General features: G+C 43.7%; 1 protein-coding gene across 2 annotated transcripts in view; it reads right to left on the bottom strand.

Moving 5' to 3' along the window:
- Positions 1–25,773, bottom strand: part of si:ch211-137a8.2 (uncharacterized protein LOC777613 homolog) — a 52,654-nt gene that overhangs the window by 13,015 nt on the left and 13,866 nt on the right. The window contains exons 2-10 of one of the 2 annotated variants that reach the window (XM_049576251.1): positions 12,667–12,867; positions 12,185–12,335; positions 7,989–8,171; positions 7,339–7,473; positions 7,047–7,241; positions 6,336–6,465; positions 6,062–6,232; positions 5,677–5,777; positions 294–533 (exon numbers count right to left, since the gene is read on the bottom strand). In XM_049576251.1, coding sequence (XP_049432208.1) covers positions 294–533; positions 5,677–5,777; positions 6,062–6,232; positions 6,336–6,465; positions 7,047–7,241; positions 7,339–7,473; positions 7,989–8,171; positions 12,185–12,335; positions 12,667–12,845 — 1,485 coding nt within the window. In that variant the 5' untranslated portion in view covers positions 12,846–12,867. The remainder of the gene's footprint in view (positions 1–293; positions 534–5,676; positions 5,778–6,061; positions 6,233–6,335; positions 6,466–7,046; positions 7,242–7,338; positions 7,474–7,988; positions 8,172–12,184; positions 12,336–12,666; positions 12,868–25,773) is intronic. The other variant, XM_049576252.1, reaches the window with a different exon arrangement.

Below are 25,773 nucleotides of genomic sequence, written 5' to 3'. Positions count from 1 at the left end.
TGATGTGTTTTTAACAACAGTGGAGGAAGAAGATTTATTGCCATACTTGTTCGTAGATACATTCGGTGTTAGTTTGAGTCTTTTCATAGAACGTCTTGACAATTTAAAAAACTATATGAAACATCATCAAATTTATCCTTGAAATAGAGGTGAAATATGAACTTACTGCTGCCAAGTTAATTCTTTCATTTTGCAAAATGTTGGCAGTAGAACAAAGAATTGTCAGAAAGAATGTATTTTGGTCATGAGTAATTGCTCTTCAAGTTTCAGTAGTGTGAATGAAGGTCACCCACCTCCACCTGCCCGTCCGTCTGCACAGCTCTGGAACAGGAAGTCCTCCTTTCTGGAGGGCTGGGACTCTGGACTCCCAGCCACGCCCTCACGCGCCCACCGTCAAAGCTGACTGGTTCACCGTCCTGTCTGTCAGGAGTTGAGGTCGCCCACTGGTCTCTGTTTGTCCGAGTCCCACCCCTTTGGGTTGTGACTGGAGGGAAGACACTGGGCTGGGCGTGGTCAAGCCATCCCTCCAATCGCTGCACAGAAAACAGATAATATACACAGAAGACTTAGGTTTGGAAAAAAGTCATTTTATGCCATTCACATGATCCAGCATGTAACAGCTTCTTGTTTTGGTTTATTTTGTTATGTGTCATAATGTGGAAACTTAGTAGTGTGAACTCAGACATAGAGACCTAATACTCTTTTAAAAGGGCTTGTTCAAGGGTTTGGAAGGTTCCTAACTGCTGACTTTTCACCAGATCATACCATCCAGGCTTTTAAATGATTTCCTAATTTTCAAGCAACCACAGCTTCGTTTCATTGTAGTGCAATTTAAACTAGATTTATCACCCTGTGGTTGCATGCCTCCATGCACCAGTCAAGTTTCTCTTATAGTTTACATCTATGTTTGTGAAAACATGGGTGCTTCACACCCTTTGTCCCTCTGACAGGACAGAAGATCTGTACAATCAGCACAGTTTCAAGATTAACCCTAAGACTGGAGTCACCACTTCAATATCTGACCATATAGTTCCTCTTCTGTTTCTGAGATATGGCGTTAACTAATGGCCAGAAAAGTGTTTTATGCAGAACATTATGATGTCACAGTGAAGCTGACCTTTGTGCCAAATTTAAAGGAATTCCCTTGAGATATCCCATTCACAAGAATGAGATGTACAGGCGGATGGACAACCCAAAAACATAATGCCTCCGGCCACCGCTATCGCCGGCACAGAGGCGTAAAAATCAAACAGAGTAAATATTCAGTGCCCTTTTTGTCCTATCAAAGTGCCAACATTATCGTGTGGCACTTCAGTTACACTCCTTTTTGCAAAGCTTAAAAAAGTAACCACATTTACAAACTTCCTCATTAAAATTACATTAATTTTCAGAGTTTGTTAATATAATTCTCTTTAGCAGATGAGTGGAATGTCTATACTGTGATTTTATTACGTTGGTCTAATCTGTCCACAAGACATCCATTTCCTGTCTGTCTGTCCTGGGACAGACGGTTTCTCTTCCTGCGGTTTCTTCCATTTTTTGTCCCTGTTGAAGTTTTTTTGGGGGGGAGGTTTTCCTCATCTGCTGTGAGGGTTTGAGGACTGTTGCACAGATTGTAAAGCCCGATGAGGCAAACTGTGATTTTTGATCGTGGGCTATATAAATAATGATCTAAGAAATGATGTAAAAAATGATGTGTAGGAAATTAGCTAAAACATGCAAAACTACCATGACGAAGAGTTGTACCACAGGACAGTGGGTTCTGCACCATATTGTCAAAGAAGTGTGAATTTAAGTTAAACTGGTGATGCCTGAAATTGATCAGAGGTGTAATCTCCATCTTTTGACTTGCATTCAGAATTCTTGCGGCATACAAGCAGACGAGGTCACACGGTCGCAGATTAATAAAGTACAACATGAAGAGTCTTCTGGGCAGACAGCGCCAAGCTGAGCCTGCAGGCAGGGCGTGCTGACATCACGTCTCTACACATCCAGCAAATACATAAGATTGTATTTTTTCTTTTTCTTTCAGAGTGTTCACACACTTTGATGTCTTTGTTGGGATGCTGCAGCTGTGATCAGATGCTAATTCAGTTTTACGTGCGTCTCTCTGTTCGTCTCTTTTCCTGTTGGGCTTTGGAGTTCACCGACAGGGCAACAGTGTGTGGGTGTGAAACAGACAGAGAGGCAGAGAGAGGGGGGAGCTGCAGGCGAGCAGAGGAGGATACTCAAATCACTTCAATATTTCGCTTCGCGCCTCTGTTTCCCCACAGTTCATGGACGCACGTCTTTTTTTTCCTTCTCCATTTTTTATCTCTTTATTTCTGTGTCTGCCTCTCTCTCTCTCTCGTGCAGCTGCTGACACACTCCTGTCTCGCCAAAATAAAGCTAAAAGAGGAAACTGACAACAACATATAGAAGTGCCACATCCTGCAGGCGTCATCAATAAATCAGCAGTAGAGGAGGTGAACTAACCAGCTCATGAAGCCGGCACGCAGCCACGGAGAACATTTTTAGATAGCTGGTGTATCCGAACATCAATGACTGTGTACGTGTGTGTCTGTGTGTGTGGGACAGACAGACAGACAGACAGACAGACAGACAGACGAAGCCTCTGGGCCATGTAGCATCTGGGTCAGAGCAGAGCAAAAGAGAGTGTACAATGAAGTTAGAGGTAAACACCACATGGTTTTATTCTTATTTCAGCCTGATGTTGCTCCTCTGTAGTCATCCTCCAACAACACATCAGTTTGTAAATAAATAAATACATTAAAATGAATCATTTCAGCACCTCTCGCTTTTGTGTTGCCAAGTGACATTAGAAGGAAACGGCAGTCTGGAGCAAAAGTTAGCGTCAAAATCATTACGAATACTTGGAAAATGATACATAAGTACATACATACGATACATAAAAAGTTTCTCCATGTTAGCTGGTTTGGGCTCATTAAATTGACGGTTTGAATATGACGCCACAGAAGTGCCCTTTTTGTTTTTGTGTCTAGAGGCTAATAGAGACAAAAAATTCTAATTAGGTAAGTATTGAGGGAGACAGCTGCAGTCACAACAGCCAAAGAGGCTATAAGTAACTCCTGCAGGCAACTGTACACCGACAATGACACTATATATCCAGGATGTCAAACTGACTCAGCAGCAACAACAGGTTAAAAAGACAAAGATAGTTAGAAGTTAAAGCCGAACTATAGGCTACAGATCACAGTGTAAAAGTGAACCACCACATCACTGCTGATCGACACACAAGACAAAGAATATGAAGGGAAACTTTGCTGATACTGAACCAGCTGTGTGTCATCACAGATTAACGTTGTTTGGCTTTCCCCCTGTGCCGCCAGCCGCCGGACCTCTGCTGGTGGATGGCTGAGGATCTCCAGGGGAAGCCAAACAACAGTCATCTGCGCACAATGCGATGACACACAGCTGGTTGAATATGAGCAAAGTTTCCCTGCTTCCCTTCACTGGTTACTGTACAGCAGGGTCTGCCTTTGTTTCACTGTTATAATTATTAATAAGCAAAAGCAGCATTCAGGAGGCTATACCTTCAGTAGCTAGCTAGCTAACCCTACACTTTTCAGGGTTTGATTTTGCTTTTGAAACAGGGAAGACAGACATATCTCCTCCCAACCTCTCCAGGTAACGAGTGTCATTTATTCACAATGATCTCTAGGCTCAGCATTTAGCTCCACATCCACAAAACCAGCCTGAATAGAGGAGAATCAGAAGCGATTGCATGAGAGTCTATGGAGCACAGTCGTGCTGTCAGAGCCTTGTCGGAGCTCACCCATACTACGCTACTACAACAACATTATGGAAAGAATCCCTACAGTGAAATGAAACATTTTTTGTACCTTTCACTTGTTCTGCACCAAGTTTCGCAAAAGGAGAAGTCTCGTTCTGATACCTTGCAGACTTTTTCACATCACTGAAATCAGCTAAACATTCAACCGTGACAATGAAAATATTTTTGATTAGAGTAAAATACACTTTCTGTACTCCAAACAATTAGTGGCACTCCTCTCTCCAACTCTCACTCGTGTTTCCACTGTTTTCTTTCTGCAACACGTCACCTCTCGTGAAATTTTCACCAAAAAAATTTTTTTGGACGTACATTAACAGGCTGGAAAACTCTCCATATTGCAACAGGCTCCAGGTTGAAAAAGACCAGAGTCCCCCTTCATCAGGCAAAAGAACATAGCTAACTTCAGTGGACAAAATTCAAAATGGCCTCCCCATGCCTCTCTGTGAGGTGTGATTTCTCCCAGCCAATCAGCGAGCATCAGGCTACATCATAGACAGTGACATCCTGGGGTCCGTCCCAAGTCTCTTAAATTACTGCTAGTTATTTTACCTAGCCAACTTTGCTAGCTGTTTAGCCCCTCCCACCTAGGAAAAAATGCGAGGAGCTAGCGCTAGGAGCGATGAGCGAGCATTGTCGGTTGAAGAGACATGAGACGTCCTTTCCACTGAAGCGTCACGAGAAGCGACGTCCATTCCTGATGACGCCGGCACCACTGGATCTGCTCCGTAAAGCAGCCAGCGTCTGGCGTTACTATGGGTACATCCCAAGTCTCATTATATTCGCTGACCAAAACAGTAGCCCCCACCCCCCGCTGTCATGACTCTGGTCACACACTTTTGCATGTAGCAGCCGCACATCACCGACAGTCCAATGAACAACGCAACGGGTTGTGACTGAAATAAAAATAATTGCAACATAACAATCTTGCATGAAATATCATTACTCTTTGAAGTAGGTACGTGAATTACAGCGATTCATTGCAAAGAATGCATGTAACTGGTACTTACTTCTGTACTGTTTCTCCGCCATCTCATTCAAATGTGCCAGATGTAGAGGGCAGGCATTTATACGTCATGGCGTTCAGCTGAAAAACTCTTCTGGATAGTAAGCTCTCGACCATCCTAGCTCATAGCTGCTTAAAGCTTGCTGCTAGCTCCTAGCGCTAGCTCCTTGCTGCACAAATAAGAGACTTGGGACGGCCTAGAAGATGGCGGACCTCGAACGACTTCCGGTGCAAGCGAGGAGCTAGCAGTAGCACTATAAAAATGAGAGACTTGGGACGGACCCCTGGCATCTGACAAAATCAGCAGTGGCCCAGACTTCCTTGTTGCGTGTATGGTTGCATGGCCAAACCCACTCTGACATCCACAGTCATAACATAAAAAATAACAGTGGTGGGTCAGTGAAACTCACACATTATATGTTTGAATAGTTGTGTTAAATGTTGAGATAGGTGTTGTTTGTGTGGGATTTCTACAAAGTAGTTACATTTTGGCATTAAAATAGTGACACCATGTTTGATCACCTGTGACTAGTGTAAGACATGCACCAGGTGCGCCGTACTGAGGGAACTGTTTTACAAATAAGGCATTATAACGTAGGACAGTACAGTACTCAACAGTGCACTGGGTGATGCCACAGGTTTGTGTGTTTTTATATTACATTATTATATTTAGTATATTTATGAGCACTGTTGGAGAGAGCCAATGACTGCGTCACTGTAACTGTGCACACAACAATAAAGAACTTGAAATGTCTGTTGTCTGATATTTTTAAATTGATGACGTCAGTCTATTTCCCCTGAACCATAATGAATTTATTTTTATCAGAAAACTCAAGGGGGCTGTTCTTGTTTAACTCACCAGATCTGCTTCCTGGTTGTTGATGTCATTGCTGATATCAGACAGAGAGCCGAGGGAGCTGAGGTAGCTCCGCCTCTTCACGCCATCTCTGTGACACAGACCTTGAAACACAGACAGAGCACTCATCTATGAGAGTATGTTTCATTGAGGGCAACTTATATTCATTATAGCCAACACCAAAACCTAAAGCCCGGAACGTTCAGCAGTCTTTCAGTCTTATCCCGACATACGTTTAAAAAACCCTACAGTTGCCTGCGGCCCTTCATGGTGGTCTGGTAAACGAGGTGTTGGATCTGTAGCTACTGAGAAACAACAGTGAAATAAAAAGTCTCAGATGTTCCTGTGAGGAAAGTTTTATATGACAGACACTTGAAAATATTCCTACCTGTGCTGACACTGAAATACGACGAGTCGGCATCGTCACGGGAAACAGAGCGACCAACATCAACCGAGGGGTCCCACTCCAGCCCCTGGTGCTCGTGGGTAGGTGAGGACTGAGGAGGGGGGTGAATGGGAGAGGAGAAGGCCGGGGTGTAGTTAGCCGATTGGCTGGAATCTAGAGAAAAGACACAACCAGTTTGATTTATTACTGAATGTCAGCAGCTGTCCTTTAGTGAGTCATTAATACCTGTGATTAAATGTTTAGTGTTTCAGTTAACCTTTCGGATGGTTTGATAAGGCAGGGAGGTCCAGGCTGGCTTTATCAAGCGCTCCCTCTTCCTCTAGTAGAGTCTCTGAAGGACAACCAGAGTCTGTAGCCTGAGATAGAATCCAGTCATCCTCAAACACCTGGAGGAGGAGCAGGAGGAGGAGGGGGAGGAAGAGAAAAAGAAATGAACATTAGAATTACCACCTTGTGGTTGTGTATGCTACATGTTAGCATGTTACAGTCTCCATCCATGTCAGTGAAAACATGGATGCTTCACACACAGAAGATCTATACAATCAGCACAGGTTCAATATTAGAGTCACCAATTCAGTATCTGACCAAATGTCTCCCCTTCTGTTCCTGAGATATGACGCTGAGTAGTGGCCATAAAAGTGTTTTATGCAGAACATTATGATGTCACAGTGAAGGTGACCTTTGACCTTTGGATATAAAATGCCATCACTTAATTATTTTTTTCCTGTTAGACATTTATGAGAAATTTTGTCATAATTAGTGAATGAATTTCTGAAGTGAGGCTGAAAGCATGTTTTGTGAGGTCACAGTGACCTTTGACCTTTGACCACCAAATTCTAATCAGTTCATTCTTGAGTCAAGTAGATGTCTGTGTGAGCTTCACTCCACCTTCATGTATATTTACATCTGTGTGAGTTCACTGCCATTCATTTCAGCTGTCACAATGAGTGTGTGTCTGTGTGTGTACCAGTCTCATGCTCAGCAGCCGCGTGTGTGTTCGTGCGATGTTGTTGTAGACGAGGCTGCAGCGCCGCAGCAGCTCCAGCAGCCGACTCTCCACATGCTGAGCATCAGTTGGCTGGCTGCGCTGGATCAAGGCCTCCCCGCGCTGCAGCAGGACATTCACACGGCCGGAGTTCACACACACACACTGCTGGAAGGACTGCACACACGCACACACACACACATAAAAAAACCCAAAACATATACATAAGGTAGGAAAACACATGCATTTAGTTATATAACACAAACACACAAACCTGCAGTTGTCTCAGCTTTTCGCAGGTGTTTCCTGTCAGGTGATCGACATCGGTCAGACGGATGTCCAGGTCAGCCAACCAGAGAGTGAGCTCCTCCCTCTCTGCCTCAAACCCCTCCCACTCCGAGACAAAGAGCTGACAGAAGAAATAGAGATACACACAAATCTCTCTTTCTTTGCTCTGATGGTTCACAATTGCTTCAATAAAGGAATTTTTAGTGTTTTAAGGTCATTTTTTCAACATTTCTGCCTGAAGCTAAATTCAGTTTCTCCTAAATTATTAAACAGATCACAGGTACACTGCACTACCTGGTAAACATGCAATCTAACTTTAGAAAATGTTTTTTGGACTACGTACTTTCTGGCTACGTTTTTGGCACCAAAGATCTTTTCTGCCAACAATAAGTGTGAGCATGTGAATACACCTGATTTAACATTTACTTAGGTAAAGTGTGGAGTTGCTGCTGCAGTAGAACCAAAATTTACCTTTTGGTTCTCATCTCACCCAAAACTCTCAATGTCAGAATCAGCAACATGAAAATTCAACCGCAGCATTAATTAACTAAAATCTTTTTCTATGCTTTAACAAAATACAAGATATTATTGGAAGTACAATACTAATTTGGGTATTTTATTGGGGGGGACTCTGACCTTGAGTTGTCTGGTGATGGATTCCAGTTTGGCGTTCACATTGTCCCATCGTTGCCCACACTCCCTTGCCAACGCCAGCAGCCGCGCCTGCATGGCGCCCTGAAACAGCCGAGTCAGCGTCCGATTCTTCTGGGTCAGACTGTCCAACTGGACAAGACGAGATCCGGCCTCGCACCGCAGCCTCTAAACACACACAGAAAAGGCATGTCTGAGGTAACAAACACCGTATTACTGTTTTTGTCCTACAGCTACACAAAACATCTCAGACATCTTTAGAGGACTCCATTACCCATAAGTCCTGTGGGTTGAAGTCATGCAGTGAGTTTGCCTGTTAGTTTACAATCACATTTGACAAAGAAATGCATCAAATCTTTGGATCTGAGAAGCTGGGACAAACAAATGTTTTCATTCCCCAGAGACTTTGGTCCATATTGACATGATGACATCACACAGTTGCTGCAGATTTGTCGGCTGCACATCCATGATGAGAATCTCCCGTTCCAGCACATCCCAAAGGTGCTCTATTGGACTGAGATCTGGTGACCGTGGAGGCCATTGGAGTACAGTGAACTCATTGTCATGTTTGAGATGATGTGAGCTTTGTGACATGGTGCGTTATCCTGCTGGAAGTAGCCATCAGAAGATGGGTACACTGTGGTCATAAAGGGATGGACACGCTCAGCAACAATACTCAGGTAGGCTGTGGTGTTTAAACCATGCTCAGTTGGTACTAAGAAAATCTCCCCCACACCATTACACCACCAGCAGCAGCAGCAGCAGCCTGAAGCGTTGATACAAGGCAGGATGGATCCATGCTTCCATCTGAATGTGGTTTTTCCAATCTTCTATTGTCCAGTTTTGGTGAGAAAACCCGTGTGAATTGTAGCCTCAGTTTCCTGTTGTTAGCTGACAGGAGTGGCACCTGGTGTGGTCTTCTGCTGCTGTAGCCCATCTGCTTCAAGGTTGGACAAGGTGTTGTTGCTTCAGAGATGCTCTTCTGCACACCTTGGTTGGAACCAGTGCTTATTTGACTTCCTGTTGCCTTTCTATCATCTTGAACCAGTCTGGCCATTCTCCTCTGACCTCTGGCATCAACAAGGCATTTTGGCTCACTGGATATTTTCTCTTTTTGGGACCATCCTCTGTAAACCCTAGAGATGGTTGTGCTGAAAATCCCAGTAAATACTCAGAGCAGCCCGTCTGGCACCAACAACCATGCCACGTTCAAAGTCACTTCAATCACCTTTCTTCATCATTCTGATGCTCCGTTTGAACTTCAGCAGCTCGTCTTCACCATGTCTACATGACTAAATGCACTGAATTGCTGCCACATGATTGGCTGATTAGCTATTAACGTTTGCGAGCAGTTGAACCTAATAAAGTGGCCAGTGAGTGTAATTGCAGATTGTGTGTCGAATGACTAATCAACTAATCATTGCAGCTCTAGTCTCACTCTGTACAAATCAGACATTAAAGTCCTGCATTATGCAGACGACTTGACTCTGCTATCTGCTTTTAAATGAACATTTTTAGAGAAGAGCCTGAAGCTGCTGTAGTAAAATCAAAATTATGTTTATTTTCAAACATTAAAATCTGATAGAGTCATATATATTGTTGTTAAATTTGTAACTTACACTCCACATTTTCAAATCTTTGGGCCTCGTAATCAGCGGCACATGAAAATTCAACCATCAAATTATGTAACCAATAATAACAAGACTTTGAACCTTCAGTAAGTTTCCTTATACTGGTGTTTAATTTAAAGTGCAGATACATGAAACAGGGGGAATTCTGTGCTTGATCATTCTCCTGCCTTCTCCTCCACTGGAACAACAGAAAGTGACTGATACATAAAAGCAGCTGCCTAACTGTGTGTTGGAGCTGCAGAGGAGGTTTGCTGTGGATCACATTTCCCAGAAGTGACCAACCTGACAGCAGAATTTAATTTGGACAAACAAGGAGAATCTACAGCTTTTCAGTCAGCAGGGATGGACGCACTGCTCGGCTGCACACTCAAACTTTGTGATTTAAAGGTTGTAAAACGACGGGATTTACACATAAATACTGACTGCCTCAGCTTTACGACCAGCCGCTGAGCGATATTTACGCTCTACCTGGATTATGTCTTTAACCTGCACCTGAACTTAGCCGAACTTTGTTTTAACCCCAGTTTTTCTTTCACCGAGGCATGTGAGCTATCCAGATTGTAGAGCCTCGAGACAAATATATGGATCTAAGACCCACTCTTACTTTGATTATGACAATGATGTACAACACAGAGGAGATTTAATAAATGACCAATAAATAAAAAAATAAAATAAAATGCAGGACAAGCCAAGATGAAAAGTAACTGTGGAGAGATCAAATTTAGTACGAAATAAGGCTATGAAATAAAAACTTAGTAAGCAGATTTTTTTTTTTACATTACTGAATAAGACTCCATATTTAATCTGATGAGAAATAAAGTTCCCATTTAATCCCTTCATTAACTGAAGTTTGGGTTCAAATATGAACTCACTCTTAGTTTTCAATTTTTCTCTGGAAAATTTTGCAAAAGTTTTCAAAGAGAAGCTAAACTCATCCACAATTTAAGATCACATGATTCCTTTCTATGCAACCAATTGGTGAATCATTCAGGGCGCCCTATTTAAACTGCTCTGTCCTGCCTACTGTTGCTGCTTCCTCTGCAAGCTGCTTTGCAACCTGCCTCCACCCCAGCTCCTCCTTTTCATGCTGTGTCTGACTTATCAATAGCCCCTTTTCCACCGCAGGAACTTTTCTCATTTACCCGAGATTTTGAAAAACCTCTGTGCGTTTCCACCGAAATTACCCAGGTAAAAAACTTTCCCTCAACCCCAAATTTACCCTGGAAAAAGGACCTAGTAAGGGGGTAGGACTTTTCAGATTACCCAGAATTCTTGAGGGGTGGAGCGGTGTGCCGAAGAACGCTGATCGGTGGAATGCACACACAGCCTTCTGCAGTTCCGTGTCAGTGTGTCTGCAAACTTTATTTCATTCCTATAGGCTTCACTTTGTTTGTGTTTCGATTAAGGACCGGTACCGACACCTGGAAATAAATTAGCACCGGGGCTAAGTTATCAAAGACCATAGTATTGATATGCTCTAACAGTATCGGTTCTTTTGTGCCGGCGCTGAACTCCTCCACATACACACACACACACACACTGACACAACACGGTAACCGGTGAACAGCCGAGCGGCCGCGTTGGAAACAAAGTGAAGGTAACTCAAAAATGACTCAAGTTGGTGGCAGCTATACTCGTTACTGTAAGTGACACTAACAGAAGAAGAAGCAGTAGCGGCAGTAGCTCAGTCCATAGGGACTTGGGTTGGGACCCGTAGGGTCGCCTGTTCAAGTCCCCATGTGGACCAAATATGGAGCGTGGACTGGTAGCTGGAGAGGTGCCAGTTCACCTCCTGGGCCCAACTGCTCGGGGCGCCTGACCAAGGCAGCCCCCTCACTCTGACATCTCTTCACTTTCTGTACCCGGGGAGGGGGTCGTCGCTGCTGCTCTCCCTGCCTTTGGCTTTGCATGTCAGCACATGGAAGGGCAGGGAGGTTTGCTCTCTCTGCCTCAGGCTTTCCTTGTTTGCGCGTGAAAGGGCGGAGAGGTGTGCTCTCTCCACCTTAGGCTTTCTGCATAGGCCTAGTAAAGGCAGAGACAATACTGTAAATAGAAATAATTTTTCTTTGACTGTGTTTATTGTGCATTTTGTCTCTCATTTGTCCATTTTGTGCCTCCTTGTCTCCTCCGTCCTCCTGCCTGTGACCTGGACATCATTCACAGCGGGATGCTTACGGATGTCTCAATTCCTAAAATGCATGTCAATGAGAGAAGACTGAGGATGCACAAGTCTCTCCTGCATTCATGATGTGACACACAGGAAATAATGCAGCTGTGTTTCATGTCATATTTAACTGACACTGCTTCGAAGCCCAGATGTCTCATTATATTAAATGCCTGTTGCCTTGACTCCTCCGCTCACATCAGATGGGAGGGTTTAAAACATGAGGCGAGAGGGCAAGGAAAGGAATCAAGGATGCGAAAACTGAAAAATGAGAGTAGGGATAGTAAATACAGCCTGAGCAAAAATCTCTTCCCATGGAAAGATTCCACCTCCAGTGTTCCTGGAATTTGCCACTCTACAGTAATTTGTGTTTCATTTCTACTCACCTCAAACTTCCTCAGTTCTTCCTTGGCAGTGATGCAGGTAACGTGGGCGGAGTTGGGGGAACTGACAGCCTGCTCGGCCAGTCGAAGCCAAGTGTCCAGGTGGGCGTGTTCTTTCATGAACTCGTGCCAGAGCACCCACTTCCTCTCTAATCTGGAAACACAGAGGAAGTCAGACAGCAAGAAAGACACACAGGCTGCTGGAATGTGAGACACAAAGACATGGAGGTTATAAATGGTCTTGTGGTGGCAGCGGGGGTGACTCCATAGAGTGCCAAAGTTAAACCAGATCTACCAGGTTGTGTTCCAGATGTAAGAAACCTTAGACAGTAAACCCTCAACCTCCAAGAACCGCCATCACATTAGAGACAGGATGCCTCCGGCTGCAAACAATGTTAGTACTCTTTGGTTGATAGATCTAATATTTGTGAAACCCTTGGAGTCCAGTACTAAGCTCTCATGATACACATATGCGGGACACTCACTGTCCACATCCCTGCAGGTCTCCGTCTTGGCTCCAGCTGCCGTCCCCTTGCTGCTCCGAAGCTGCAGACGAGGTGGAAAGAAAAGGAGACTCTGACAGATCCAGAAACAGCTCCATGTCCCTCACTTCCTGTCCCTCTGTGTTGGGGTGGCGCTCTGAAGTGGCTAGGGATCCAGGCATCCTGACATCACGTGACCTTTACCTGTTAAGACACAAAGTGGAGACAATAAATTAGACTGTTGAAAGCAGGAGTTTGTAGAAAGGCCAGAAACATGTTTTGTGAGGTCACACTGACCTCTGACCTTCGACCACCAAATTCTTATCAATTAAGTCATCGTTCATGAGATAACAGGTATCATGTTCACAAGGATCACACTGACCTTGACCTCTGACTGAAGACCACCAATATCTAATCACATCATTGTTGAGGTCAAGTGGACATTTGTGCCAAATTTAAAAAAAAAAATCCCCCAGCGTGTACACAGAGATGTCGTTAGAGAGCTGCTACCAAGTCCCTTCTTTACACTGCCTTTGCATTTTTACACAGGACCAGCCGGCAAACAATAACAATAATTTAGCGTCTCGTCCTCTGCTCGGAGGGTGAGGAGCTCCTGCACCTCATTGTTTTTACTATTTGTGGACATTCTTAGCTGTTAATTGCTAGCAGTGTGTGACAACCTGCTGGGCGATAAACCTGATTGTGATTTAAACAAGTCGACTTAAACACATTTGAGTTTTTGCTCCTGGAGAACAGAAGAAAAGCAAACAACAAGAATTCATTTTGTTTAGTGGTTTAAAGCCTCCGAGCAAAGAGACAGACCTCACACACACACACACACAGAGGCAGCAGTGATTCACCATTATCACTTCCACAAGGACCAACACACACACACACACACACACACACACACACACACACACACACAAATATGGAGCCAATAACGCCTCACTGAAGGCAAGATTTACGTGTATGAAAGGAAGAACACATTTACGCTTCACCTTTTGTTTAGTTTGAGCTCACAGCCTGTGAGTAATTATCTCCTGATTTACAGACGCAGCAGCTGATCAAACAGTCGGGTCCACAGACTGACACCCAGGCTCATTCTCTGAGAGCTCTCGTCTTCTGTTTTTTCCTCTCCTTCTCTCCTTACTTTTTTCTTTCCTACCTTCCTTTCCTCTCTAAGATCACAAATTTAATGAGTCACTCATTTAGCGCAACTCTTTGTGTGTGTGTGTGTGTGTGTGTGTGTGTGTGTCCACCTAAGAACTTCTGGCCTCCCAGACTCATAAATCAAGTGCTTCCTCCCACCCCACAGGAGGCTGATCAGGCCAAGGCCACATCCTCAAAACCCACACCTGGGGACTATGTGTGTGTGTGTGTGTGTGTGAGAGAGAGAGTGTGAGTGTGAGTGTGTGTGTGTGTGTGTGTGTGTGTGTGTGTGTGGTGTATTAGCAGAGTTATGAGGCCAAGGCTTCGGCCCTGCACCTCTGAGACGCCACATAGATCCCACTTACTGTCTGTCTGCATCAGTGTGTGTGTGTGTGTGTGAGTGTGAGAGTGAGAGACTCCTAAGGGGCCGTGCATGCGTTTTTTGCACTCTAAAATTCATTGTTTTCAGTGTAGACACATGGCAGGCACGCTCAGACGCCAGAGAGTCCCCAACTGCCTATTTTTCAGGCCGCATCGTGAGATAAACAGAATTCAACTTTTGGAACGCAGCAGCGCACACTGCATGTCATGTCATGAGGACCAACCAATCACCAATCAAATATCAGTATGTCATAAATATGGAGAAGAAGTTGATCATTTAGTGCAGGGCTGCCAGAACTTTACACAGGCCTACACACAAACAGCTCATGGAAGAAGATCAGCTCTGCACTCAGGGTTTCAGGTCAATAGGCTGTGTTACGGTGCTTGTTAAGGCTGCTTAGGAACCTTAGACGCAACCTGCCACCGCGCTCTTGAAAGCTGGCACAAGACCCAAGACAAGCCTAGCACCCAGCATCTGACCTCACGTTCTCCATGTGGTTAAAGACGCAGCATTTGCACAACCTGTTAGTCTATAGGCTGTTTCAGGGCGTGTTTAGGTTGTCAAGAAATGACATCATTGTTTCAGGTAGACTTCCAGTCCAGCCAGTATTGCACATAAACAACATATGAAACACTGAACTTTAGTCCTCCTGAAATACACACTGTGGGAAATGACAGAATCAGTTTCAGGACCTTGCCGCTCACTTGGAGGTTGTTCCTTTTAACATGGTTCAAACTTGATGTCAGAAATAAAAGTCTACTGCTTCCCTGAAGAAACGAACAGTGCAAAGCGCCAGAGGAAAGAACTGGACACCACTGGGAAACTCCAAAATCTGTAGTGCTCATTTCATTACAGATAAGTCAGTTGTTCAAGATGACGATCACTAGCCAAGAGAGGAGCATCTGTATTACTGTGTGCTGTGTCTTCCTCATTAATTTCATTCTCCAAACTACAATAACCACCTTGTGTTTGTATGTTTTGCAAACCAGTGAAGGTGCAGTTACAGTTAACATCCACGTCTGTGAAAACATGGATGCTTCACACACATCAATTCAGTATGTGACCAAATGTCTCTCCGTCTGTTCCTGAGATATGATGTTGAATAATTAAACATTATGATGTCACAGTGAAGCTGACCTTTTGGATATGAAGGTCATCACTTCATTATTTTTTTATCCACTAAGACATTTCTGCAAAATTTAGTCATAACTTTGACCACCAAAATCTCTTGTGTTCATTGAGTCCAAGTGAATGTCTCTGCCAAATCTTAAGAAATTCCCTCACTGTATTTTCGAGATATCGCTTTCAAAAGAATGACACAAATGAGGTCACTGTGACTTTGACCTTTGACCTTTGACCACCAAAATCTAATCACTTCATCATTGAGTCAAAGTGTATGTTTCTGCCAAATCTTACGAAATTCCCTTAAAGGATAACTTTGGTATTTTCCAACCTGGGCCCTATTTCCCCATGTGTATGTGTGCTTATGATTCATAGGTACAACTCGTTTTAAAATTGGTTCAGTATTGAGGGAGGCGGATGCAGCCGGCAGCCGCGAAACGAGTTTGTGCATTAAAAGTGCTTTTTTTCGCCACTGACCGGTTCAGATCGCCAGTGCTATCTCTGTAGATAGCATACTAAGCGTTTCGAACATTGTTTATATAACATTGACTCCACTGTGTCTGTAGCTCTCTCTACTCGTGGGACAGCCGTTTTCTTGAGGAAGAGGTGTTTCGGGATTGGATGTCTTCTCTTCTTCGGCTGGCAGTAGTCATCTTGGGAGAAGTGAGCACTGCAGACCCGATGGTCTGCAAGGCGCAGTGTCTGCAGAGGAGTGTTAGCATCCATTTGTAGCACAACTAGCCACAACTTCAGCATCTCGCCGTCCGACAAAGGCAGCCCATGAAAGCTGTACGGGGTGTTATGCGACATCCTGTTCTTGCAATTCGGATAAGCACAAACACGAACCATTGTTTTCAATCGATGCAGTAAAACTCTCAGCTGTACTCCGGGACAACCAGCGCCACTCTGAGCGGTGCTCAGCATGGCTCCTCTGTTTTCTTCCGGCAACAAGCAAAGCTCTCGTGAGATGACGTCACACAGCCCAGAGGTAAGGGAAAGGCTAAGTTAGCATGCTATTTACAGAGATAGCACTGGCGATCTGAACCGGTCAGTGGTGAAAAAAAGCACTTTTAATGTGCAAACTTATACGGGATGCATTTGCCCCCGTTACCGTTTTAGCTCGTTTCGCGGCAGCCGGTTGCATCCACCTCCCTCAATACTGAACCAATTTTAGAACGAGTTGTACCTATGAATCATATGCACACATACACATGGGGAAATAGAGCCCAGGCTGGAAAATACCAAAGTTATCCTTTAAGGCATTTTTGAGGTATCACATTCCCAAAAATGGGAAGGACGTATGGACAACCTGCAAACATGCCTTTGGCTGCAGCTATCATCTGCACAGAGTCATAAAAATGTTTTGAACATAAAATTATAGGTTAGCAACAAACTGCTGTATATGATGGTTAGCAAAACTTCTGTTTCTCCATGTGACCACACAAACCCAACACTACTGGTCCACTTAGGGGACTAACAGGCTTAGGGTTGGGTGACATTATTATATACGATGTTAGAAATGTGTCCACCAGTAGAGACGTGGCAATACCTTTTCTACTGTGGGAGCTAACCAAGTCTAACCGCACCTATTGCCAGCATGGAAGCATACATTTGTGAAACTTAACAGTAATGAAATGAGTGCAACACACTCTAGAGTTTCCCGACAGCGTCCAGTTCTTTTATTTGACTGCTGCAACCTTTTTATTTATTTAATTCACAAGACTCTGTCTAATTTTCTTTGAATGCTGGTCTTCAGTTAGTCGTGCTAGAGCACATTTATTTATGGTAAAGATGACTTTGTTTTCCACACAGGTTCAACATGTCTCAATAAACAAACAGACAGACGGGTTCAATTCAGGACCAGATGAAGACATTTACCACCTCGGTCTCGAGAGAAAAACATTAATATGAACATCTGTTGAACATGTGAATACACACACAAATGCACACACACTGCTGTGTCCCACAGTGAGCTGGACGTGTGAATGGAGAGACAGAGAGGGAAAGAGAGCATCTTTATCTGCTGATGAGTCACCAACTGCAGCTCAGGGCTCCAACAACACACTAAAGTGCTGCTACTCTCTGTCTCTCTCTCACACACACACACACACACACACACACACACACACACACACACACACACACACACACACACACACACACACACACACCTGCTTGCTTAATGACTATTATTTTTCATTCATTCCATTTCCACTTTTAACGCTCGACTTCTGGTCCCTGTTGCAGACAATATTAAACACACAAGTCAACAGTCTCAGTCCTGATCAGCACCACAGCTACCTCTGAGGACACTGAGGTCATGTCCTCTCTGTCTTCTTGTTGGGAATTTGGGACGTTTGTGAACCTCAGGGGAGTTTAAATGTTCCTCTGCCCCCGTAAACACAGAGACTGAACTTGTAGATATATTGAACTTTCTGATTATTCGTGTTTTCTTGTATTTGTTGTTGTGAATCTTACGGGTCACAAGAGTGCAGGACATGCAGGAATTGAGTGGGCAAAAATTCATAATACACAAAACTAAAAACTTCAAAACAGACAAACGTCGGTCAACATGTATAAATATTGTAGCATGACAGAAGCAAAAATAAGGACTGAATGGATTTAAGTGTGTGTTGGTGTCAATAATTGATTTGCATATTAATTTAAACACTAGTCTAATGCCTACCACACGCTGGGAGACTTCAGTGTGACGACCTCTCATATCTCAAGACAATGTGGGTTTTTAGTCACAGACTATAAAGAGCTTATGACCAGTTCTCACTCTAATACCAGTGCTTGGGCAGTGACTTCCAGCCTCAGACTCTGGCAAGAGAAGCCATCCTTTCATATCGGCATGATACGTCACCATTATTGTGAAATTCCACCCAGTGGTGACAGGGGAAAACGTGACAACAATGTTAGTTAAGGTAGTGGAAGTCTGAGTAGGGTGGGAGGGTCCAACAACCACCGACTTTCACCTGGGAGGCCGTGTTAGCTTCCCCTATGAAGCCAAACCCTGTTCTGGCCCAACTGTTGAAAAACGTGCGCTAAAGTGCCCTCTTGCAGATGTAACACATCCATGGTTTCCAGAAACACATATGCTTCTAACATTTGCTAACATTTTCGTCTGGCAACTGAAATGTTCCCTAAACAAACCGGCTGCTGGCTGTAGCTTCATATTTAACATACATACATGAGAGTGGCATCGATCTGACCCTCAGAAAGAAAGGAAAAATATTTTCTCAAATGATCAAACTATTTCTTTGAGTTTTTACACAACAGAACATGAGTGAACTGAAACAGGTTTGTGTCTGGTAGTTTTCCATCAGCGGGGGAGATCTGAATATGACACAGAGATGAACAAACACACAGAGAACTTCATTTGCATCATCTGCATTAAAGCCGGATTACAACTATTCAAACAGTCAAATATTAGAGAATTCCATCGCGTCTTGAAGGACGTTCAAGAATGCAAAAAAGCCTCTGAATACAGATCACACACCGTCATTACAACATCTCAGTCTTCACAGATATCTGAGCATCTTTTCACAGCAACTGTGAGAGTGTGTGTCACTTGTCACACACACAGTCAGCCTGTATCTCAATAATCCTTTAACCAAACACGCCACTCACTCAGACAGACAGACAGGTGGACAAGAAGTCTGATACCTGACAGTATTCATCGCTGATGATGTCACAGACATCGCCAGCTGAGCCAGACAGGCAAAAAAAAAACCCAACCTGCGATTGTATTGGACAGACAAGCTGGCAGTGAAGCCTGATTGGCTGTAATGACTGATGCTTCATCACCCAGTATGATTACCCGACAGCTTCCCATGTGAGTGTGTGTTTGTTTGTGTGTGCGTCTCAGATCAGTCATTGACTTCTGTGACTTTGATGCCTCCAACAAACAGTCTGGGGGGGACAAACAGCTGGCCGCGTCTCAACAGTGTAGCATCACCCGCTCTTCTCATCTCGTTTCTCCTCAACACTTGACCGCACGCATTATAAATCATTCCCACCATCTCTGTTAGTTTTTATTAAACCTTCTGTGCATCAGTTTGATGTCTGCTGGTAGTCAGAATTTGATTTGCATCTAGGGAGGAATCTAGTGCTTTGAGGCACAACAGGAAGAGGGTGCTGTTTAATCCCAGAGCAAAGAGAGCTGGATGTTTGGTAGTTTGAGTGATATTTAGTTTAATTTCACTATAACAATACATCAAAACTTAATATGTATTTATTGTTGTGTTTTTGTTTCCACTATTTTCCACTTTTAAGTTAAGTTCCTGGTCCTGGTTACATATGTACATTTCATACGTCTCACGTTTTGACATCAGGCAACCATTCTCATTTCACATCGCTCGGGCAGTAACTTCCATGTCAGACACTGATGAAAAAAGCTGTTTTCATGTCAGCATGATGGGGGCGGACTCCGGGGTTTTTTTGGACCTAACTGTATTGTGGAGTTTTGCACAGCGGCGACCGGATCTTTGCTCTCAAACCACAAAAAAATGTGATGGCACAACAGTCTCCTTCAGTACATTATTCTATGCTTTCTTTTGATTTTCACATTGGCTAGTCATCCTGTTCAATTTGTCTACTGATTAAATGGGAACCGCTGAAACAAGCTGTAGGAAGCCTCTGCAAGTAATTGGTTGCTGGCAGACACTCTGTGCTGCAATAAAATGGTTAATCAGCAGTGCCGTGCACTGTGGAGCCGATGCGCTGCTGGTTCTGCCGGCCTGAATAGAATATAATGTCTATAGCCTTACTGTTGTGTACAGCCTTATAGACTGAGCTGAGTCGTGATGTGCGGGTCGACCCGTAACCCACGGGACCCGCAAATGGACCTGCGGGTCAGGCAGCAGTGATCGTCTGTTAAATCGGTCTGTAAATGATATTTTGACATTATTATTATAATCTATTAATCTATAATCTATTACTGTCATGGCATCCGAAGGTACTGATGCGTTGAACAGGTGACAGTCCAAAAACGGTGACAAAAACGGTTCCATAATTCATATTAAATTCAAAAGATAACGAAAACACAGCTACAAGTTAGAGGGAATAGTGATAAAGTGGTAAAACTTGGCATTGATCCACAGCCTCAGACGGATGAGCTCAAGCTCCGTTGGTAGGCGATACTATATTTTTAACAATGCAATTTAATTTTTATTGATAGCCTACATTTACCAACAACAAAACGACTACATTTAGCACCAAAAAATGTTAAAAAATAAATAAATTAAAAAAAAAAAAAAATTTAATAAAAAAACGAATATCGGATACCAAATTTTCATAACGAATACCTACCTATAGAAACGAATATTCGAATAGCCGAATATTTGGGTACAGCCCTAGTATCTACTGTATGTAAAGCTAAGCCCTGTTCTTTTTTTCTAAACCTAACCATGTGTGTGTTGAAGACGTAACCATGTGCATTTCTTGTTCAATTTGTGGTGCTGTACCGACATAGAGCTTTTATTTTGAAAGAGACCGTATGCAAACTGTACATTTCCTGTGAAAACAGAAGTGTATTTTGAAAACAGACAATGCATGTAACAGGCTGAAGTTGACACGGCGTCCCAGAACATCAACAACCAACACACCCAGGGTACCTTGGACGTCACATGTGGACATGAAAGGTCCATGACAAGGTCAGAGTGATAATATGTTGCATCAGGAGGTGGAGGGCATGATGGATGGCACGACACCCGCCAGGCTGTAGACCACCGACAAACACCAAAACCAGCTGTGATTTAGCGAGTCATTTATTTCCACCGGAGATGGTGCCACATATAGGGTGTTTTTTTACAGAGACCTCGCTGCTTTTCCAGCACAGATTGTGCTCCCAAAACTGGGTATATTTTGTGCTTAAACCTACCCACACTTAAGCCACAGCGCTGTTACAACATAAAGTTCTCTCACATAATAAATATGCAAATGTAACACACATCCATGGCTTGCAGAAGCATACACTGCCTCAACATCCTGTTTTAATGGAAAGTAAAATCAAAGAAATCGCAGCAGTGTCATGTTCTTAAAATTCTGCTTCACTGAGACTTTAAGCTTTTTTTTTTTGCTTATCGAGGATAAAAATTCTTATCAAGCATAAACTGCATTAGATTATTAAACCTGTTTCAAGGTAACTACACTGACGACTCCTGACTGCATGCAGGGGGCAGTGCTGTGCTTATCAGATCCTCCTCTGTACTTCTGCTTTAATTGAATGAATTAAAAGACAATCTAGTTTCAGGAACCTTTATCTTGAATGTCTGAAGTTCCACTGCTTACATTACTACTTTAAAGGTCATGTAGTGTTTGGTACTGGCCTCATTTTAATGCTACATTTTCTTCTTACCCTGTTGGCAGATGTTTCTGTTTGATAGCAGAAGATTTCTCTAGATTACATAATATTTTATGTCTCTGCAGGGGGGATTTTGTTTTTTCTTGCAGCGCATGTTGCTGTTGTGCCTGCAGGAAACCAGAAGCAGCCAGACAGACCAGCATGAGGGAATGAGGGTAAGCAGCTCATCTTCACTATTAAGACTCATCCCTGCTGAGATGATGAGGAAATCACCTCCTCCGCTGTACACTGCAGCAGCAGAGGAAGTGAATTCATGTTATTAAGATTAAGAAAATGGCTTTTGTTAGACCTGATGGTGATATGGAGCTGAGGAGGAGATTGAGGTGAGAGGAAAAGACTCTGAAGACTCAGCTTAGACTCATTTAAATAATGTCTACGTCCTGAGACAGAAAGATGAATCTGGCAGTTAATAACAGAGAGACGAGGGGCGGAGTTAGTTTATATGCAGCTTTATTGGCATGGTGGTCAGAGGTGGATTTGTGCTATCAGGCCTGCAGTATAAACTGGATGATATTCAGGTGTGAAGGTGACAGGAAGCACGTTCACAGCATGATGATATTCCCACAGTGAGTCCTGAGACAGTGCTGGTTCAGCCTCTGGCAGTGAACGGTGAGCAGACATTTAAAATGAATGTGATGACTCTGTGTAGGAAGTGTGTGCAGCCATTTAAATCCTGCAGATTTCAGTCCAGGTTGACTGTTGGTAACAGCAGGTGTGTTTAATACCACAGCAAACAGAGGCTGAGCAGCTGGTGTGTCTGTTTACAGTGCAGCCAACCAAACTCGGGGTGTTTTCATAAAGAAGTCATTCGCCTAGTCTTACCATCGTGACACGTCATGAGCAACCACCACCTGATTTCATTGTGCAAACACAGCCAGTAGTATTTCACACAACAGCAGGACACAGTAAAGGTGACAAAATGATGCGTTTCCTGTGACTGCTTCACAGTAAAAGCCCCCCGGGGTTTGAAGGCTTTTAATGTGAAGCAGCAGCAGGAAACAAATTCAGTTCAGCAGCAGGGTTGCAGGAGTGAACCGGTTTTACAGCATACCATGGTGTGCAAATAGTTATCATACCATTTACATTTCAATGGTACTGAAAAATTAAAATTACCGCCTCATGGTTGTATGCCTCTGCACACCAGTCAAGTTCATCCATGACAGTTTCCATCCATGTCTGTGAAAACATGAATGCTTCACACATAACTTCCCCCCCGGCAGCACAGAAGATCTGTTTTTCAAGGTACTGCATCCAAGTTAGAAATTCCAGTATTGTAATTACACAAAAACTGATACCATATTTTCTGATGGTTATTATGAAGAGCTCGTACCCTTGCAACCCTAACTAGCAGTGACTTAATTCAGCTCTGACACAGCTGCAGTAACACTGATATGAGTAAGATCAAATAACAAACAGTAACACTGGATTTGTTTCATCCATTCATTTATTTATCCAGGGCGGGGTCACGAGGCAGCAAGCTAAGCAAAGCACCCCAGACGCCTCTCTTCAGAGTGAAACTTTCCAGCTCCTCCTGCAGGATCCCAAGGCGTTCCCAGACCAGGCAAGATATATAATCCCTCCAGCGTGTTCTGGTTCTGCCCGGGGGCCTCCAACCAGTTGGACCTCTACGGCTAAGCCCAGCTACCCTACAAAGGAAGCTTATTTTGGCCACTTGTATCCGTGATCTCATCCTCTGATTATTACCCAAAGCTCATGACCATAGGTGAGGGTTGGGACACAGATGGACCACGACATCAAGAGCTTTGCCTTCTTGCTCAGCTCCCTCTTCACCACCACAATCTGGCGCAGCACCCGCAGCACTGCAGACACCGCACCATACTGACAATCCATCTCACGCTCCATTTTACCCTCATTTGTTAACAAGACCCCGAGATACTTGAACTCCTTCTTCAGGGCAGTAACTCACTTCCAACCCAGAGGGGGCAATCCACAGTTTTCCACCCTCATCCCAACCGCTTCCTACTCTGCTTCAAACCGCCACAGTGCCTGCTGGAGGTCACGGTTTGTTGAAGCCAACAGAACCACATCATCTGCAAACAGCAGAGACACAATAGTAAGGTCTGCAAAGAAGTCTCCTCCCCGTGGCTGAGATCTTGTCCATGAATATCACAAACAGGATCAGTGACAAGGGACAATCCTGGTGGAGGCCAACACCCATTGAGAACCTGGATTTGTTCATGTGTGGATATGAATATGAATCCAGTGCAGGAGTGGCGGATCCTGCCACTAACTAAAAAACTACTTTATAAAGAGAAGATTACAGAATGTGAATAAATAGTATTAAAAAAGGTTTTGATTTCATGATAACATTAAAGATATATTGTGATACAAAATTTAAGGTTGTTCTAAGTATCATTAATGAAACAGCAGCACTTCAGCCTTGAGCTCTGCACAATGTGTTTTTACCTTAATTCTCTTTATGTAACTTTTGAACCTAACAGGTTGCACCTGAGAAATACTGAGTTTGAACTTCCCTTTTGTCATGAACGCAGCATTATTTCCACCCAATGCTGCCAGATAAACATTAAAGAAAATGTTTTCATGAATTCAAAGGAAGCTTGTTTGCTGTACATATGACTGCATGTATATCTGGCAAAAAATGGCAACACTACTAAGGTTGTGACCTTAACGTTTAGAAAACTCCGATCAAACTGGCATCAGGCACACTGTGCGTGTAGAGAAAATCACTGCAGGTCAGCGAGTGCAGTTTGGAAAATGCTGGAACGAAGCACTGAAATGCATCACTCCCTGAAGTTTCAGCGGCGAGGAAAAGAGATGAATGGCTCCTATTAGAGCGCAGCGGCTTTAGAGGGAAAGTGATATTCAGCTGAGGAGGTGATGAAGGTGAGAGGAAGTTAAGACTATTAGAACCAAGACTGATTAAAATAACGTCTGTGTCCTGAGACAAAGTTAATCATCCCCTCTGCAGCTCAGCTGAGAACACACACAAACCTGAGCTTGCATGGCCGCCGTGTGACCACATTAAACATCGTTTGTGTCGTACTGAGGGGGTTTATCATCTCCTCCTCTCAACAACTGTGAGTTTGGAACATGTAGATAAGTGGAATTACCGCCTTGGGGTTGGATGCAAAATGTCATCACTTCATCATTTTATCCTATCAGGCATTTGTGTGAAATTTTGTCATAAGTAGCATAAGAATTCTTAACCTAAGGCCAAAAACATGTTCTGTGAGGTCACAATGACCTTTGACCTTCCACCTCCAAATTCTAATCAGGTCATCGCTGAGTCAAAGTGGATGTTTGTGCCAAATATGAAATTTCTTCAAGGTGTTCTTTAGATGTCGTGTTCACGAGAATGGGACAGATGGACAGACGGATGTACAGATGTTCATTAGTACATTTATATGTACAGACAACCTGACAACACAAGGCCTCAGCCACGGCTATCGCCAGATTGTCATATGTAAAAAGAGCATTGGGCCTTTAACTGTTAGTAAACATTATGATGGGTTTTGGTGGGCGGGGCTTAGCTGGAGGCAAAACAATCCTCCACAGACATTAGCTAGTGCTAGCTAACAAGTTCTGTTGGCTTGTTTTCGACAGTGGAGGAAGATGATACGAGTCTCTCTGAAAAAGGTGAGTTCAGAAATATTCATTCCAAGCAAACTGAAATGTTTGTAAATTGGGAGCGCTGTCTGAATGTAGCGTTGGGTTATCCAGAGCAGCGCACTCTCAGAGTGGCAGAGCGCACTCTGGACACTCTGTCTGTGGAGACGGAGCAGCAGAGCGCCGAGCGGAGTGAATGTGTGATTAACTTAACCGTTGGTTCATTCGTGTAGAAATATAACGCTGCGTTTCTTCCACCAACAGGGCTCTCATTTTAGTGTAGAGCGTCAGACTGAATTTACCAACACACCATGTCAGGTCACTCACTCTCCGGGACCGCCAGTGTTACTTGAATAAGTAAACACTGACCAACGGGACCAGACTGGCCGACCCGTACGCTCTCACTCAGTGGATGGATGTTTTATGATAAATAACACAACATCTTAAGACTCCTGTGTAGCCTACAGCCCTGTGGTGGCGAGTCCTGTTTTGCCTCTAG

Source organism: Epinephelus fuscoguttatus, linkage group LG5 (assembly GCF_011397635.1).
Source record: "Epinephelus fuscoguttatus linkage group LG5, E.fuscoguttatus.final_Chr_v1".
Classification (NCBI taxonomy): domain Eukaryota; kingdom Metazoa; phylum Chordata; class Actinopteri; order Perciformes; family Serranidae; genus Epinephelus; species Epinephelus fuscoguttatus.
Note: the sequence above shows the minus strand (reverse complement) of the source record. Positions and strands in the feature narration are given on the sequence as shown.